We start from the raw sequence: 15,114 nt of genomic DNA on the forward strand, positions 1-15,114 counted from the left end.
GGGTTCTAAAGTTCGTACGAATTTTAGGTCCGTTCGAAGGTTCTGGTGCGAACCGAACCGGGGGGTATTCGGCTCATCCCTATCGGTGCCTTATCTGCATTAAATTAGCCTCAGAACCTATGTAATTCATATGTGTTCGGGTTTAAAGAGATGAGGTGGCAACTCTACACCCGCCGTCATTTGACTATACGGCGAGCAGGAGGTGGTTATGATAAAAATCGCAGAGGGTTTAATACTATGTTGAGCCACGCCCAAAGTTCAGCGCAGTGTGGCCACTCCCATTCCTTGGTGCAGACAATATGCATGTTGTGCTTCATGTTAAATGCTGGAAGTTGAATAAAGTTCTCTATAAAGAAGGATAAAATGAGAAGATTGATCGTGCTTGGTTCTGTGCATCCTCCTGCAAGCTGCACAGATAATTGGAATCTCCTCCCAGTGTAACATAAGCTCTCACCAAAAGACTGCGCCTTTAAACGATAACCCCATGACATTACAGAAACTTCAACCTCCCTCCCAGCCAATCACAAGCTGCCGCTCTGACGTGCGTGCAACCAATCAGCTCGCTCTTCTCAGTTTGACTCGTCCGCTTAGCCAGATAAACTTTATGCTGGGATCGGCCCCGGGGGTCCCCGGAGATGGGCTGGCCCAGAGTGACGTCAGAGGGACAGTAACCAGTCGCGTCTTTCGCCGTGCTAGATTGATAAGCCCGCCTGCCAATAGGATCCGGGCGCTGGTATTTCCTGTATAGTAGTTTTTAATATGGCGAAGACTTACGACTATTTGTTTAAACTGCTTCTGATCGGAGACTCGGGGGTCGGGAAGACGTGCGTGCTGTTCAGATTCTCAGAGGATGCCTTCAACTCTACCTTCATCTCCACCATAGGTGAGAAGCGGGGAGCAACTGGTGGGACTGACAGGGGAGGCAGTGCTGCGGCCAGCCAGCCAGCCAGCCGCACACTCAGGAAACTCAGGGCAGGAGGCTACGTGTTCAGGCTGCTGGGGAGCTCAGGCAGGCACCTTCACATGGAACCAGATGCTAAAGGGAAAAACAAACTACTATATTCCTTAATGCATGGGTACACAACCTGTGGCCCTCCAGCTGTTGTGGAACTACAAGTCCCATGAGGCATAGCACTTACAAGCATGACTCCCAAAGGCAGAGGCATGATGGGACTTGTGGTTCCACAACAGCCAGAGGGACACAGGTTGAGTTCCCATGTTAGTGGGTGGTAAGTCCCAAATGCCTTGCTGCTAAATCCTACACTTCCTGGTGTGTCAAATGACCCAACGCCTGGTACCCTGCTGAGCCCCCGTGTCTGTGTGTGACAGATGGAGCATCCTTTTCGGGGGTTTCTTTTCAAGTCACATCATTTCTTTAAGGGCTCCTACGTATGGAGAGATTTTTTATGAATTAGGGCAAGTTCCCTCCGCACACATACTGCTCTACACATCCTTCCATACAAGTGAAAAGCTGTATGCAGCGCTATTCTTGTTCTTTGTATCTGATATGTTTCCTGAATGCGATACTTTCATATTTGGGAGATACATCAGGTGTGCATGCGCAGGTAAACCCCAATGAAAAAAAAATCATCAGCGTTTACAAGAATACTGCTGTGTAGCGCTATTCATGTCTATGACCAGTTATACAGGGCAACCTGTGTCTCCCCAGGAAAGCAGCAGGACGTTTATGTTGGGCATTAAGACCCCTTTCACACCACACGGCCCATAGCGCGGGCGGTAAAACGCCGATATTTTTAGCGGCGTTTTACCGCTGGATTTGCAGCGCATTTTGGCCGATGGCGGGCGCTTTTACCCCCGCTAGCGGCCGAGAAAGGGTTAAAACCGCCGGCAATACGCCGCAATAGCAGCGTTTTGCTGGCGGTATTACAGCGATGCCCCATTGATTTCAGTTGGGAGCAGCGGTGGAGGAGCGGTAAAAGTCCTGCCAGCAGCTTCTTTGGAGCGGTGAAGGAGCAGTGTGTTTACCGCTACTCCACCGCTGCTCCCCATTGAAATCAATGGGGCAGCGCTGTAATACCGCCGGCAAAACGCAGCTATTGCGGCGTATTGCCGGCGGTTTTAACCCCTTCTCGGCCGCTAGCGGGGGTAAAAGCGCCCGCTAGCGGCCGAAATGCGGCGCAAATCCGGCGGTAAAACGCAGCTAAAAATAGTGGCGTTTTATTGCCTACGTTATGGGCGGTGTGGTGTGAAAGGGGTCTTAAGGCTCCTTTCACACCTGAACACGTCTTGCATTTGTGTTGCCATTTAATTGTTAAGGGGGGGCACCCCAACGAACAAAGTTTAAAAAAGGTGCAGCATCTTCTTTGGCACATGCAGGGCACCCCGTTGTAATGATTGGGCCGTCCTATGTGTGTCATGGCACAGAAGTGTGAATGGGGCTTTAAAGTATATCCAAAGTCAAAACTTTTTTTCTTCTTTCATTTTAAATAGCGGTAATGGGTTATACCACTTTTTAGGTAGGTGTGTTTGCGTTTTAAACTTTTTTCTTTTTTTTTTTTTTTTTTTTTTTTTCTTTTTGTGGACATTAGTGTCTCAGATGGCAGGTACACCTTTTTAGGCTTGGTTCCCTGTTGGCCATTGGCTCCTGCTGTTGCCAGTCACAGCCAATGAGAATAGAGAGGGGATGGGCCAGGGCTATGTGTGTAAATAGAGCTGCTCGGGAGCCTCCAGAGTAAGCTGCTTGCTCTGGGGGCACTCGCCAGGCGGCATGGGCAAGGAATCTGTGAAGATGAGGGGCTGCTCTGTGCAATACCGCTGCATAGAGCAGGTAAGTATAACATGTTTGTTATTTGAAAAAACAAAACAAAAAAACTTGCATTTAATATCACTTTAAATCTAGAGTTGATTGTAATGTATATGATAAGCCTTAGATAGTAGTCACCAGAAAATGTTTCCTTCTTTTCCAGTGGAACTTTAGGTTACTGAATAAAAATTGTCGGACAGGCAGGATTTTTTAATGCAGAAGAGACATACCGTACTTTGTTTAAAGCTACTTGCCTGCCTGCCCACCTTTGTACTGTGAGCCACGCACACGCAGCTCACTGTGCAAATCCGGCAATGCTGAATCTGACTGGACTCCTGCGAATGCGTGACGTCATCCCTGCCCAACCAATGACAACTGCTGTCAATCAAGTCCCAGAAGCCAGCCGCCCGAAGATGTCAGCGGGGAGCTCAGGGGTGCCACATCGCTGGAGCTGAGGTGACTATTGTCCTGGTTTACACTCACAACACATGTTAGTCTGATTGCAAAGCCTCCGTTAGATCTGTCAACACCTATGTAATGTAAGGGTCTGCCTGATTGTATACAGACTGATTGGATAGTTTAGGTAAGTCCACATGTTGCATAGTTTTGACAGATGTAAAGTAAATTGTAAGGTCAGATTGTAACTTGTGTGGTGTGCCTTAGGGTCATCGCATACGTTGCAACCTATTTTTACAATTTCCTTTAGATCTATCAACAACAATATAGGGCAGGGCCTGCCTGATTAAATGCAGGTTGATTGGTTATTTTGGGTAGGAGCTAGGGGTGCAATGGATCAAAAATACTCACGGATCGGCTCGTTCCTCGGATTGGATAATTTTTCGGATTAGCAAATAATTGAATTTGCAAAAACCTGTGAAAATTCCACCACCATATAGTCCCCACTGTAATATCCACAATCTCCCCCACTGTAATATTGGCTGAGTATGGCTGGGCATTGCAGAGTATGGCTGTCACAGAGCAGCGCTGTGGGCACTACAGATCCAGCCCACAGCGCTGCTGACACTGATCTATCCACTCCACTGTACAGAGAGGGGAGGGAGGAACTGCCGTCATGACATGACGCCGGTTTGTTTACAAGTGATCGCTCTGTCATTTGACGGAGCGATCACAGTGTAAATGGCCTGGGTGTAGAAAGATGGCCACCGCTTCAGAGCTAGGCCGAAGCCGTGGCCTTTCCTAAGGCTGAGACCATGGAGCGTTCTGCGGATCGCGGAGTGTGCCGATCCGAGCGGGTGACCTGTTCGGATCGGTGACGATCCGCTGCACCCCTAGTAGGAGCTCATGTTACATTGTTTTGGTAGATCAAAGGTTGATTGTACAGAAATTGCAGCAGTCAGATTGCATCGCTTATGATGAGCCTCAAGGTGACCATACATTGTACAGAGATTATACATTCAGATTGTATAATCTTCTTTAGGTTTACCAAAACTATGATATGTGGACACGCCTATCTATCCAGTTACTCAGTATCCAGTCAGGCAGACCCTTGCTCTGCATAGTTGATGGTAGATCTAGAGGATATTGTATAATCCGATTGTGCAGCACACCATTTACTATACAATCAACTTTAAATTGACCAAAGCAATGTAATTTCAGCAATTGCATACCTAATGTATGAATTATTTTATCCCCAGTCAGGCACGCCCTTGCACTACCTTTATGTTGGTATATCCAACAGAGATTGTACAATCAGGTTGTTATGTATATTGGTGATTCTTGCAGCTTCAATGACAGGTCTATTTGAATAGTGGTGGCCACTCAGCCTTATAAAGTATTGACAGGCAGGCAGCAGCCGATGCTGTTGGCATGTAGCCGCACACCAAATGGTTGCCTTTGGTTAGGAATGGGTGCCCAAGTGTAAATGCAATCAGAAATCCAGCGTATGTGGATATATGTATGCGTGAAGAGGGCTTTATTTTGGTGTTAGCTTTGTGAATTGTGCTTTATGTCTCCTGAATTATGCCCCAATTCCTCAACAACTACTATAGCATCTTTGCAGTCTCTGACCATCCCTTGTAACAAGCAGGTAGTCTTTGACTGTATCCTATAAGTTGTCGGCAGGTTTACAACAGATTTTGGAGGTTTTATATTCACTAAATATTATATGTGGCACTTGGATGATGCAGGGGCCTCACCCAAAGCCCCCTTTATCAAGAACGGTGACCACCACTGCTCTAGGATGTCATTTTCCTCTATGAACCTTTTTACAGTAAACTTGTGTGCAGGGTGATTTATTGCATCTATTCTAATGGATGACATTGTAGAGCAGATCTAAAATGCCAACGTGGTCTGATTGTGTGAATGACTTGCTAAACTTTGGACTTGCTGCTTGGTTTTATTGAAGAGGATATCAGGTGCTGTGTTGTACATTTCCTAGTCATTACCACTGGTATGCAGATCAGTACTTTTTGTTTCTCTTATGCTTGGAGTACATGGTGTAGCTGCTAGAACATAGACAATGGCAGTGGTGAAAAAGGTCCACCAAGAAATGTTTAGGAAATCCAGATTTTTGGTTACAAAACATTTTTTGGGGTCTGGTAGACCTTTTGATGTTTCCTCTTCCTCCAGCCAGTGCAGATCAGGGACACACAGGGCAAAATTGCCTCCGAATGGCTGTCAACCAGCTTTAAACCACTAAAGCCCTACTCCAGACACAAACTTTTTTCTTATTTTTAGTTTTTAGCATATTTAGGATAGAAGACAAGTAGTAATATTGCGCCAACCTATATATAAAAAGTGAACAAAGCTGCTACACACGAATGTGACAAAATTCATATACAAAAAGAAACTATAATGTAGCGCTAAAATAAGACAAACGTTGGGAGGAGACGTTGCAGCAGAGGAGTTTTTTTCTCCATTGTTGAGTTATCGGTGGGAGACCATTTTTTTTATTTTTTTGATTGGAACCTTTGGAAGGAAGATTGGAACCCTCGAGACAGTGCTGACTGCTCTTCTACTGATTGAAAGACCCACAGCCCCCCCATTGGCTGATGGACCATCTGAGATCTGTCGTACAGGTCCTGTAGGACCGAGGATCCTTCCATGCTCGTTTGACCTGGTGTTGCCCACATACAGGTCCTGTGGCTCTGGTAAGAGTACCCACCTTTTTCACGTTTCGTTCTGATGTTATTACCTCGGATGTCTTCTGGATTCTCCTTTTGCTTATGCATTGTATGAACCACATCATCCGAGATTCACATGGAATCCAAGGACTGATTTACTTAATTCTTGGGATTTATTTATTTATTTTTTTATTATTTTAGCGCTACATTATAGTTTCTTTTTGTATATTTGGCATAGAACCTGGACAGTTTTTTTTTTTTTTTTTTTAATTTTATTTATTTTTTGTTGTGGTCTGTAAACCCCCATTGGAGAGATTTCCCTCCTTTCCCCTCAGGACAGAAATTATGGGAAATCCAGTGTCTCCACCTCCTGCAACATAACACTTCTTTAGGAAAATGGGTTTGGACTGGAACCTCTATCAGGTTATTAGTTATCTTCTTATCCCGGTACTGTTCCCTTCATTTCTTGTTGTGCTGTCTCAGGACAGAAAGCAAGGTAAAATCTCTCTAAGGGCTCTTTCACATGGACGATCCGTTCAGGTCCGCCTGTCCATTTTTTAGGCGGACCTGAACGGATGCTCCATAGAGGTCTATGGAGCGTGGAATGTCAGTGGTGACATGTCCGCTGACATCTGACCCGCTCCGATCCGTAAAAGTGTTACAGAGGAAAAACCTACTTTTCCATCTGTCATCGGTTCAGGTGACGACGGACTCTGCGGTCCGTCATCATCCGATCTGCCATAGGGGAGAGCGGTGCTCTGACAGAGACAGACCTGTTATCTTCCTGCTCAGCAGGGATCGACGGAGCGATCCCTGCTGAGTAAGCAGATGTCCATGGGGAGGATCATCACGGATCCACCCCATGTAAAAGAGCCCTAACAGGGTCAAGGGTAGCAATAAGACCAATCAAATTTTAGTGGACTAGCAAGTAGGCCCCTTTCACACTGGGGCGGTTTTCAGGCACTACAGCGCTAAAAATAGCGCCTGTGTAGCACCTGAAAAAAACGGCTCCTTTCACTCCGGTGTGAAAGCCGGAGCGGTGCGCTAGCAGGGCGGTAAAAAAGTCCTGCTAGCCGCATCTTTGGAGCTGTGAAAGGAGCGGTGTATTCTCCTAAACCGCTCCTACCCATTGAAATCAATGGGACAGCGTGGCTATACCGCCAGGAAAAGCGCCGCTGCAGCAGCACTTTGTGGGTGGTTTTAACCACTTCACGCCCAGGCCAATTCTGACATTTCTCCCCTACATGTAAAATTCCAAATTTTTTTTTTTGCTAGAAAATTACATAGAACCCCCAAACATTATATATGTTTTTTTTATTTTTGTATTTTTTTTTTATAGCAAAGACCCTAGAGAATACAATGGCGGTCGTTGCAACTTTTTATCTCGCACGGTATTTGCGCAGCAATTTTTCGAACACGTTTTTTTCAGAAAAAAAAGTTTCATGCTTAAAAAAAAAAAAAACAGTAAAGTTAGCCCAATTTTTTTGCATAATGTGAAAGAGGAGGAAGGGCGAGTAAATAGATACCCAACATGTCACACTTCAAAATTGCTTGTGGAATGGCGCCAAACTTTGGTATTTAAAAATCCCCATAGGCAACGCTTTAAATTTTTTTACTGGTTACATATTTTGGGTTACAGAGGAGGTCTAGAGCTAGAATTATTGCTCTCGCTCTAACGTTCGCGGCGATACCTCACGTGTGGTTTGTACACCGTTTTCATATGTGGGCGGGACTTGCGTATGTGTTCGCTTCTGTGTACGAGCTCACGGGGACAGGGGCGCTCTACATTTTTTATTTATTTATTTTTATTTTTTTATAAAAAAAATAAATAAAAAAAATTGACTTTTATTCCTATTACGAGGAATGTAAACATCCCTTGTAATAGGAATATGGCACGATTGGACATATTTACAGTGAAATATGGGGTCAATAAGACCCCATATCTCATCTCACCTCTAGGCTGGGAAGAATAAAAAACAAAAAAAAAAACGATCCTGGCTTCCTAGCCAGATCGGCGCCGTTAATTTGAATACAGAGGCCGGGCGTGACGTCATAACATCGTGCCCGGCCTCCGAACGATCATAGAGACTCCAGGGACGATCTGGTCCGCTGGAAATCTCTATGGTAACTTGCGGGGGCCAGCGGATCCTGTCACCGACTCACCGATGGAAGCGGTGAGTCGGTACAAGCACCGGAGGGCGGCGGGAGTGGGGTGGCGTCCCCTCCCGCCACCCGTAAGAACGATCAAGCGTTGGAACAGGCCGCTATGATCATTCCTATGGTGCAGGGAATCGCCGGCTGAAAATGCTGATATCTGAATGATGTCTGTGGCCTCAGGCATCATTCAGATATAACCATCGAAAGCCCATGACGTCAATAAATGTAGTATGGGTGCCAAGTGGTTAACCCTTTTTCGGCAGCTAGCAGGGGTTAAAACGACGGTAAAGAGCTGCTGAAAATAGCGTCGCTTTACCGCCGGTGGCCACACCGCCCCAGTGTGAAAGGGGCCATAAAGAAAATAATTTGCATTTGCTAAACCCCAACCAACCACGATGCATTAGGGCTCTTTCACATGGACGTGTCTGTGTACGGAGCCCGCTCTGCTCAGAGTGGGATCGCTTCATCGATCCCAGCTGAGCAGGCAGATGACAGGTCCATCTCTGCACACTGTGTAGGGACGGACCTGTCAGAGTACCGCTTTCCCCTATGGGGGATTGGATGAGGACGGACCGCAGAGTCCGTCGTCGCCCGATCTGATCCGCAGACATATGGAAAAGTAGGTTTTTCCTCTGTCACACTTGATCGGAGCGGGTTGGCGCTGACATCCGACGCTTTATAGAGGTCTATGGAGCGTCTGTTCAGGTCCGCCTAAAAAACTGACAGGCGCACCTGAACGGATCGCTCATGTGAAAGAGGCCTTAGGGAGTTTGATGTCTGTACAGATCGCCAATCAAGAGCATGAAGAGATGGCTATATATTAGAATTACATACAGAAGCATGTCTCAGTAGATTTTCCTCTCTGCTTCTGAAACATTGCCAAATATTTTTCATTCAAACTTCTGTTCTGGGTCACAGAAGTACAGAAATAAGTGCAACCCCGTGACCCAGATTCCACTGACCGTGGACTAAAGCCCTCGATCAGCCGATGTCACAGAGCCTCCAGGCACTGCAAAGATCCAAATTTTAGTGTTGGGATCAATCCAGTTGTCTGACAGGCAACTGGCTTATCCTCACAATGTGCTGATGAGAGCCTGAGCAAGCTGCTGCCGTGCCCTAATGAGCGCTGGAGGGGCAGGGCAGAGCAGAGAGCCAGAGACTGACAGTCCGACATCTCTGTGCAAAGAGCAAACCTGATAACTGAGTGATCAGGTGTCTTAGATTGCCCGGTGGATTGGATTGATGCTACAGCCATATAGGCGAGTATGTATGTATGTTTATTATTTTTGTTTTCCACACGTCTCCTTTAACAATTTTTCACAGACTGTGGGATTTATTTACTAAAGCTGGAGAGTACAAAATTAGGCTCACTTCTGCAGAGAAACCAATCCGCTTCCAGGTTATATTGCCAAAGCTTCATTGAACAAACTGAGGTTAGAAGCTGATTGGCTACCATGCACAGCTGCACCAGATTGTGAGCACGCCTCCTCTTACCTTGTGGTCCTAGGCACAGTCCTACTCGTTCATTATTCACAATTTAAAGCCCTGTAGGGAATGTCTATCTGTTTTGCACCACTTTGTCCAGAACACTAAACTATTAATTTGCCTCCTCTCTCTGTGAAAGTAACAATCTCACGTCCTTCCCACTGGGTCTGTATCTACAAAAGATACCCCATAATGACAATGTGAAAGAAGTTTGTTTTGAAATCTTTGCAAATTTATTAAAAGTGAAAAAAAAAAAAAAAAAATCACATGTACATAAGTATTCACCACCTTTGCCATGGCACTCAAAATGGAGCTCAGGTGCATCCAGTTTCCGCAGATCATCCTTGAGATGTTTTTAGTCCACCTGTGGTAAATTCAGTTGATTGGACATGATTTGGAAAAGCTCACACCTGTCTACAGTGCCTTGAAAAAGTATTTATACCCTTTGAAATTTTCCACATTTTGTTATGTTGCAACCAAAAACATAAATTAATTTTAATGTGATAGGCCAGCGATTCTCAGCCAGGGTTCCTCCAGAGGTTGCTAGGGGTTCCTTCAGCATTGGGCAATTTCTGCCTTTCAGATAAGTTCCCACTGACACCATTGATCTTTTTAACTATCTGTAAGAAGGTAATTCTTCCCAATGACCACAAGTGTAAGAACCATTCTTCCCACTGACCATCACACTAATGTATCATGAGTTGTAGATTTCTCATTTTTAGCAGGGGTTCCCTGAGACCGCAGAACTATTTCAAGGGTTCCTCTGTGTTGAAAAGGTTGAGGAAGACTGTGATAGACCAACACAAAGTGGCACATAATTGTGAAGTGGAAGGAAAATGATAAATGGTTTTCAACATTCTTTACAAACAAATATGTGAAAAGTGTGGCGTGCATTTGTATTCAGCTCCCCTTAGTCAATACTTTGTAGAACCGCCTTTCACTGCAAGTATTTTAGGGATGTCTCTACCAGTTTTGCACATCTAAAAAGTGACATTTATGCCCATTCTTCTTTGCAAATTACCTCAAGCTCTGTGAGATTGGATAAAGAGCGTCTGTGAACAGCAATTTTCAAGTCTTGCCACAGATTCTCAATTGGATTTAGGACTGAACTTTGACTGGGCCATTCTAATGCATGAATATGCTTTGATCTAAGCCATTCCATTGTAGCTCTGGCTGTATGTTGAGGATCGTTGTCCTGCTGGAAGGTGAACCTCCACCCCAGTCTCAAGGCTTTTGCAGACTCTAACAGGTTTTCTTCTAAGATTGCCCTGTATTTAGCTCCATAAATCTTTCCATCAACTCTGACCCTGCTCAAGAAAAGCATCCCCACAACATGCTGCCACCAGTGTTTTGCTTTAAGGCCAAAAAGTTATATTTTGGTCTCGTTTGACCAAAATCGCCTTCTTCCACATGTTTACTGTTCCTTCTTACAAACTGCAAACAGGTGTTCTTATGGCTTTCTTTCAACAATGGCTTTCTTCTTGTCACTATTCCATAAAGATCAGATTTGTGGAGGGCACGACTCATGATTGTCCTGTGGCCAGACTCTCTCACCTGAGCTGTGGATCTCTGCAGCTCCTAATGCTTTCCTTGCCCGACCTGTCAGTTTAGGTGGACGGCCATCTCTTGGTAGGTTTGCAGTTGTGCCATACTCTCCATTTTTGGATGATGGATTGAACAGTGTTCCTGGAGATGTTCAAAGCTTGAGATTTTTTTTATTTTTTTTAATAACCTGACCCTGCTTTAAACTTCTCCACAACTTTATCCCTGACCTGTCTGGTGTATTCCTTGGCCTTCATGATGCTGTTTGTTCACTAACAAACTTCTGAGGGCTTCAAAGAACAACTGTATTTTTACAGAGATTACATTACACACAGGTGGACTCTATTTACTAATTGGGTGACTTCTGAAGGCAATTGCAGTCTGCTCACATAATGGGTAATAAAAACATCTTTGCCATTCTAAAGCTTCTCTCCAACCTCTTTGCATACTTTCATGTATACTATGATTCTGTACTTGCCAAATATGCTGAAGAAATCTCCCTCCACTGAGTCTGGCTGCAGCCATTTTAACTGGGCAGCTGAAGTTGCTGCCTGTTCACTTTCTGGATTTACACAGGCACGCCTCAGCTCTGCAGCTCTTATTGGCTCTCTTATGACTCCCCCCCCCCCCCCCTTTCCTGATAGACTCTCACAAGCGTGAGAGAGCCGTGCATGATGTCATAAGCCCAGGCTTTTTACCAGACAAACAGTGAGTTGGCTGTATTTACTGTCAGAAAAAAAATGTTTCACTATCCAAAGTTAAAACAACAAGGGCAGAAGACTTAATAGATTTAAAGAAGAAAAAATGGCTGACGGTTTGCTTTAATCCATTTTGGAATAAAGCTGTAACAAAACAAAATGTGGAAAAAGTAGAGCGCTAAATACTTTCCAGATGCACTGTATATCTATGCTTGAAATGACTTTGTGAGCCACGATTAAGTGCTGATTAAGGCTCCACGCACGCTGGATGTAAAAATAATGTTATAAAAACGGCAGTAGCTTTGCGGTAAGTCTTACAAAGTTTTTACAATAGTGTTGGCGTCTTTCCGTATTAGCGTTTTTTATTTAAATTTTTTTTTTCAATAGCCCAAAAATGTTAAATGCTGGTCAGCCAATTTTTTTGAACGTTTATCAACGTTTATGAGCATTTGGTGTTTGTTTTTATTTTATTTTATTTTTTATTTTTATTTTTTTTGTGGTCAGAAAATGGCTCATAAACTCCACTGCTGATAAAAGTTCAAAAACGTCCATGTGTGCATGGTCACGTGGGATAACAGAGAGTGGAGTTTATGGGCTGTTTAAAAAAATAAAAAAAGTCCAAACTCCCAAAAAACTGCAGTTTTTTTGAGCTTCCAGTGTGCATGGAGCCTTCATGTGAATCATATTGGCTGGTTACACTGTATCCTCATTTCTGTACTGTGGCGTTTTCTTTTATGAAGAATTAAAGGTGTTTTTAACCACTTACCGACCACCACCTGTATATATACGTCAGCAGAATGCACGCGTGCGCCTGCTGCGAGCTCTGTGACCGTGCCCACGGGACCTGGGGACTCTATGTCCGCAGGGATACCAGTGATTGTGTCACGGAGCTGAAGAACTGCCTAGAGACAGGACACTGTCTGCGCCCTGTCATTGGTAGTAGCGATCAGTGTTGTGTCACTGCTAGCCTACCCCCCCCCCCCCCCCCCCCCCCACACAGTTATAAACCCACCCCAGGACACACTTAACCCTTTACTGACAGTGAATATTTTTTTTTTTTTACAGTAATCAATGCAATCTTCTGAGCGTTTGTATTAATGCCAATTGTCCCAAAAATGTCAAAATTCAATGTGTCCGCCATAGGGGTGCAACGGATCATCGCCGATCCGTGATCCGAATGGGTCACCCCTTTCGGATCGGCACACACCACATAGCGCTCCGCGGTCTCGGCCTTAGGAAAGGCCGTGACTTCAGCCTAGTTCCAAAGTGGCGGCCATCTTGGTGCACCCATCCACATGTAAACAAACCGGCAGCATGGTGACACCAGTTCCTCTCTCCCCTCTGTGTACAGATCTGTACAGTGGAGGGGAGAGATCGGATGGCAGCAGCGCTGTGGGCTGCATCTGTAGTGCCCACAGCGCTGTTCTGTGACAAGTGCAGTCACAGCCATCCCTCCATACGCTGCCATACCCTGGCCATACCCAGCCACACCCTGCAATACTCGGCGATACCCAGCCATGCTCAGCTAATATTACAGTGGGGAGATGTATATTACAGTGGGGACTATATGGTGGTGGAATTTTCACAGATTTTTGCAAATTCAGTTATTTGCTGATCCGAAAAATGATCTGATCTGTGACTCTGGTCCGGGGAACGATCCGATCCGTGAGTTTTTTTGATCCGTTGCACCCCTAGTCCACCATAATGTTGCAGTCATGATAAAAATCGCTGATCACCGACATTACTAGTAAAAAAAAAAAAAAATTTATAAAAATGCAATAAATCTATCCCCTATTTGGTTTGCACAAAAGTATTAGCGTCTACAAATCACTTATTGCGTTTTTATTTTTATTTTTTGTTATTTTTTTTACCAAAAATATGTTGATATACGTATCGGCCTAAACTGAGGGAAAAAAAAAAAGTTTATTCATATTTTTTTATTTTTTATTATATTGCGTTTTTTTTTCAAAATTGTCGCTCTATTTTTGTTTATAGCGCAAAAAATAAAAACCGCAGAGGTGATCAAATACTGCCAAAAGAAAGCTCTATTTGTGGGGAAAAAAATACATCAATACCGTGGTGTACAACTGTGGCACTAAGAAATCGATCCTGAACGATCTTTAGTTGGCATTTCTTTATTACTACTGAGATCACAAGCAGCAATACTAACTTTGTTTACGTTGCAAAGGGACGTTTATTTACCAGTACTTCTTTTTATGTCAGTTACTTTACTGACATTTAACTGGGCATCACAATGACTCAGTGATTAGCGCATGTGTTAAGCCGCGTACACACGGGCGGACTGTATGGCCTACTTAGTCCGTCGAAACACATTTCAGCGGACAGTCCGTTCGTGTGTGGGCTTCAGTGGACTTTTTCAGCGTGCAGTCTGGCGTACTCAGTATTTCGGATTTTTCGAAATACTGTCCGTCATACTTTGGTTTCAGCGGACAATCTGCTCGTCAGTAGGCTAGTTTGACGGACTAAGAATGGCGCATGCTCAGAAAGGATTTACACGGTGAAAGGTTGCATTGCTGTGCATTGGACTTCCTATTTCTAGTCCCATCGTACGTGCTGTACACGTCATCGCGCAAGCTTTCGACGGACTGTTTGTGCATCCGTGTGTGGTCAAGTCCGTTCATTCGAAAGTAGGATAGACTGTCCGTCGGATTGTATGACGGACTAAGTAGGCCATACAGTCCGCCCGTGTGTACGCGGCTTTAGAATACTGGGAAGAGAAGAAAAGATTGATTGCACGCTTCAATCCAATCCAAAAGATGCTGTAGAAATTTTTTTTTTTCTCTTGTTATGAGCCAGACAAAATTGCAATGATGATCAGTTGACGCGTTTCACACAAAAAGAACCGTGCTTGTTTACTACAATTTAAATGCTCACAATACAAACTATTTAAAGGTTTATATCAAACACGAGCACAAAAAACCTGTAGTTAAAGAGCAATCAACACAAAACTTCACTGACATAAAAAACATTTCTTAAATGCTAAAACCTCTGATCACAAATTGGTCAAAACAAAAAAGACGATGTAAACATGTAAGCAAGAAATGTATTAAAAACAAAAATAGAAAAATTAGCGAAAAAACATGTATGTATACCAATATAAATGGCATACCGTATTTATCTGCTTATAACACACATAAAATCAGGGGAAAATCATGGGTGCGTGTTATATGCTGATCTGCGCTCTGTGCGCCACAGACATTTTACCTTGCCGAGTGTACTGTGTATTCGGCTCCGCTCGCAGTCACACCCAGTCCCGCCTCCTAGCCTTTACGTCCCGCCATTGGACTGGAGTTGTGTCCATCATAGGACCCAGGCCAAGGGGCGGGACGGGAGCGTTACTGCGAGTGGAGCCGAGCATACTCGG

The 15,114-nt window shown here is 44.4% G+C and overlaps 1 protein-coding gene across 2 annotated transcripts in view; it reads left to right on the plus strand.

The window, feature by feature from the left end:
• The first annotated feature begins 637 nt into the window (after positions 1-637).
• Positions 638-15,114, plus strand: part of RAB8A (RAB8A, member RAS oncogene family) — a 73,240-nt gene continuing 58,763 nt past the window's right edge. For both annotated transcript variants that reach the window (XR_013272235.1, XM_077475954.1), the window contains exon 1: positions 638-883. Coding sequence is in view for 1 of the 2 variants with exons in the window: in XM_077475954.1 (XP_077332080.1) it covers positions 760-883 (124 nt within the window). In the remaining variant the exon portion in view is untranslated. The remainder of the gene's footprint in view (positions 884-15,114) is intronic.

The sequence above is a fragment of the Lithobates pipiens genome, unplaced genomic scaffold (genome assembly GCF_037356315.1).
Source record: "Lithobates pipiens isolate NorthernLeopardFrog02 unplaced genomic scaffold, aLitPip1_a1.2 Scaffold_13, whole genome shotgun sequence".
Classification (NCBI taxonomy): domain Eukaryota; kingdom Metazoa; phylum Chordata; class Amphibia; order Anura; family Ranidae; genus Lithobates; species Lithobates pipiens.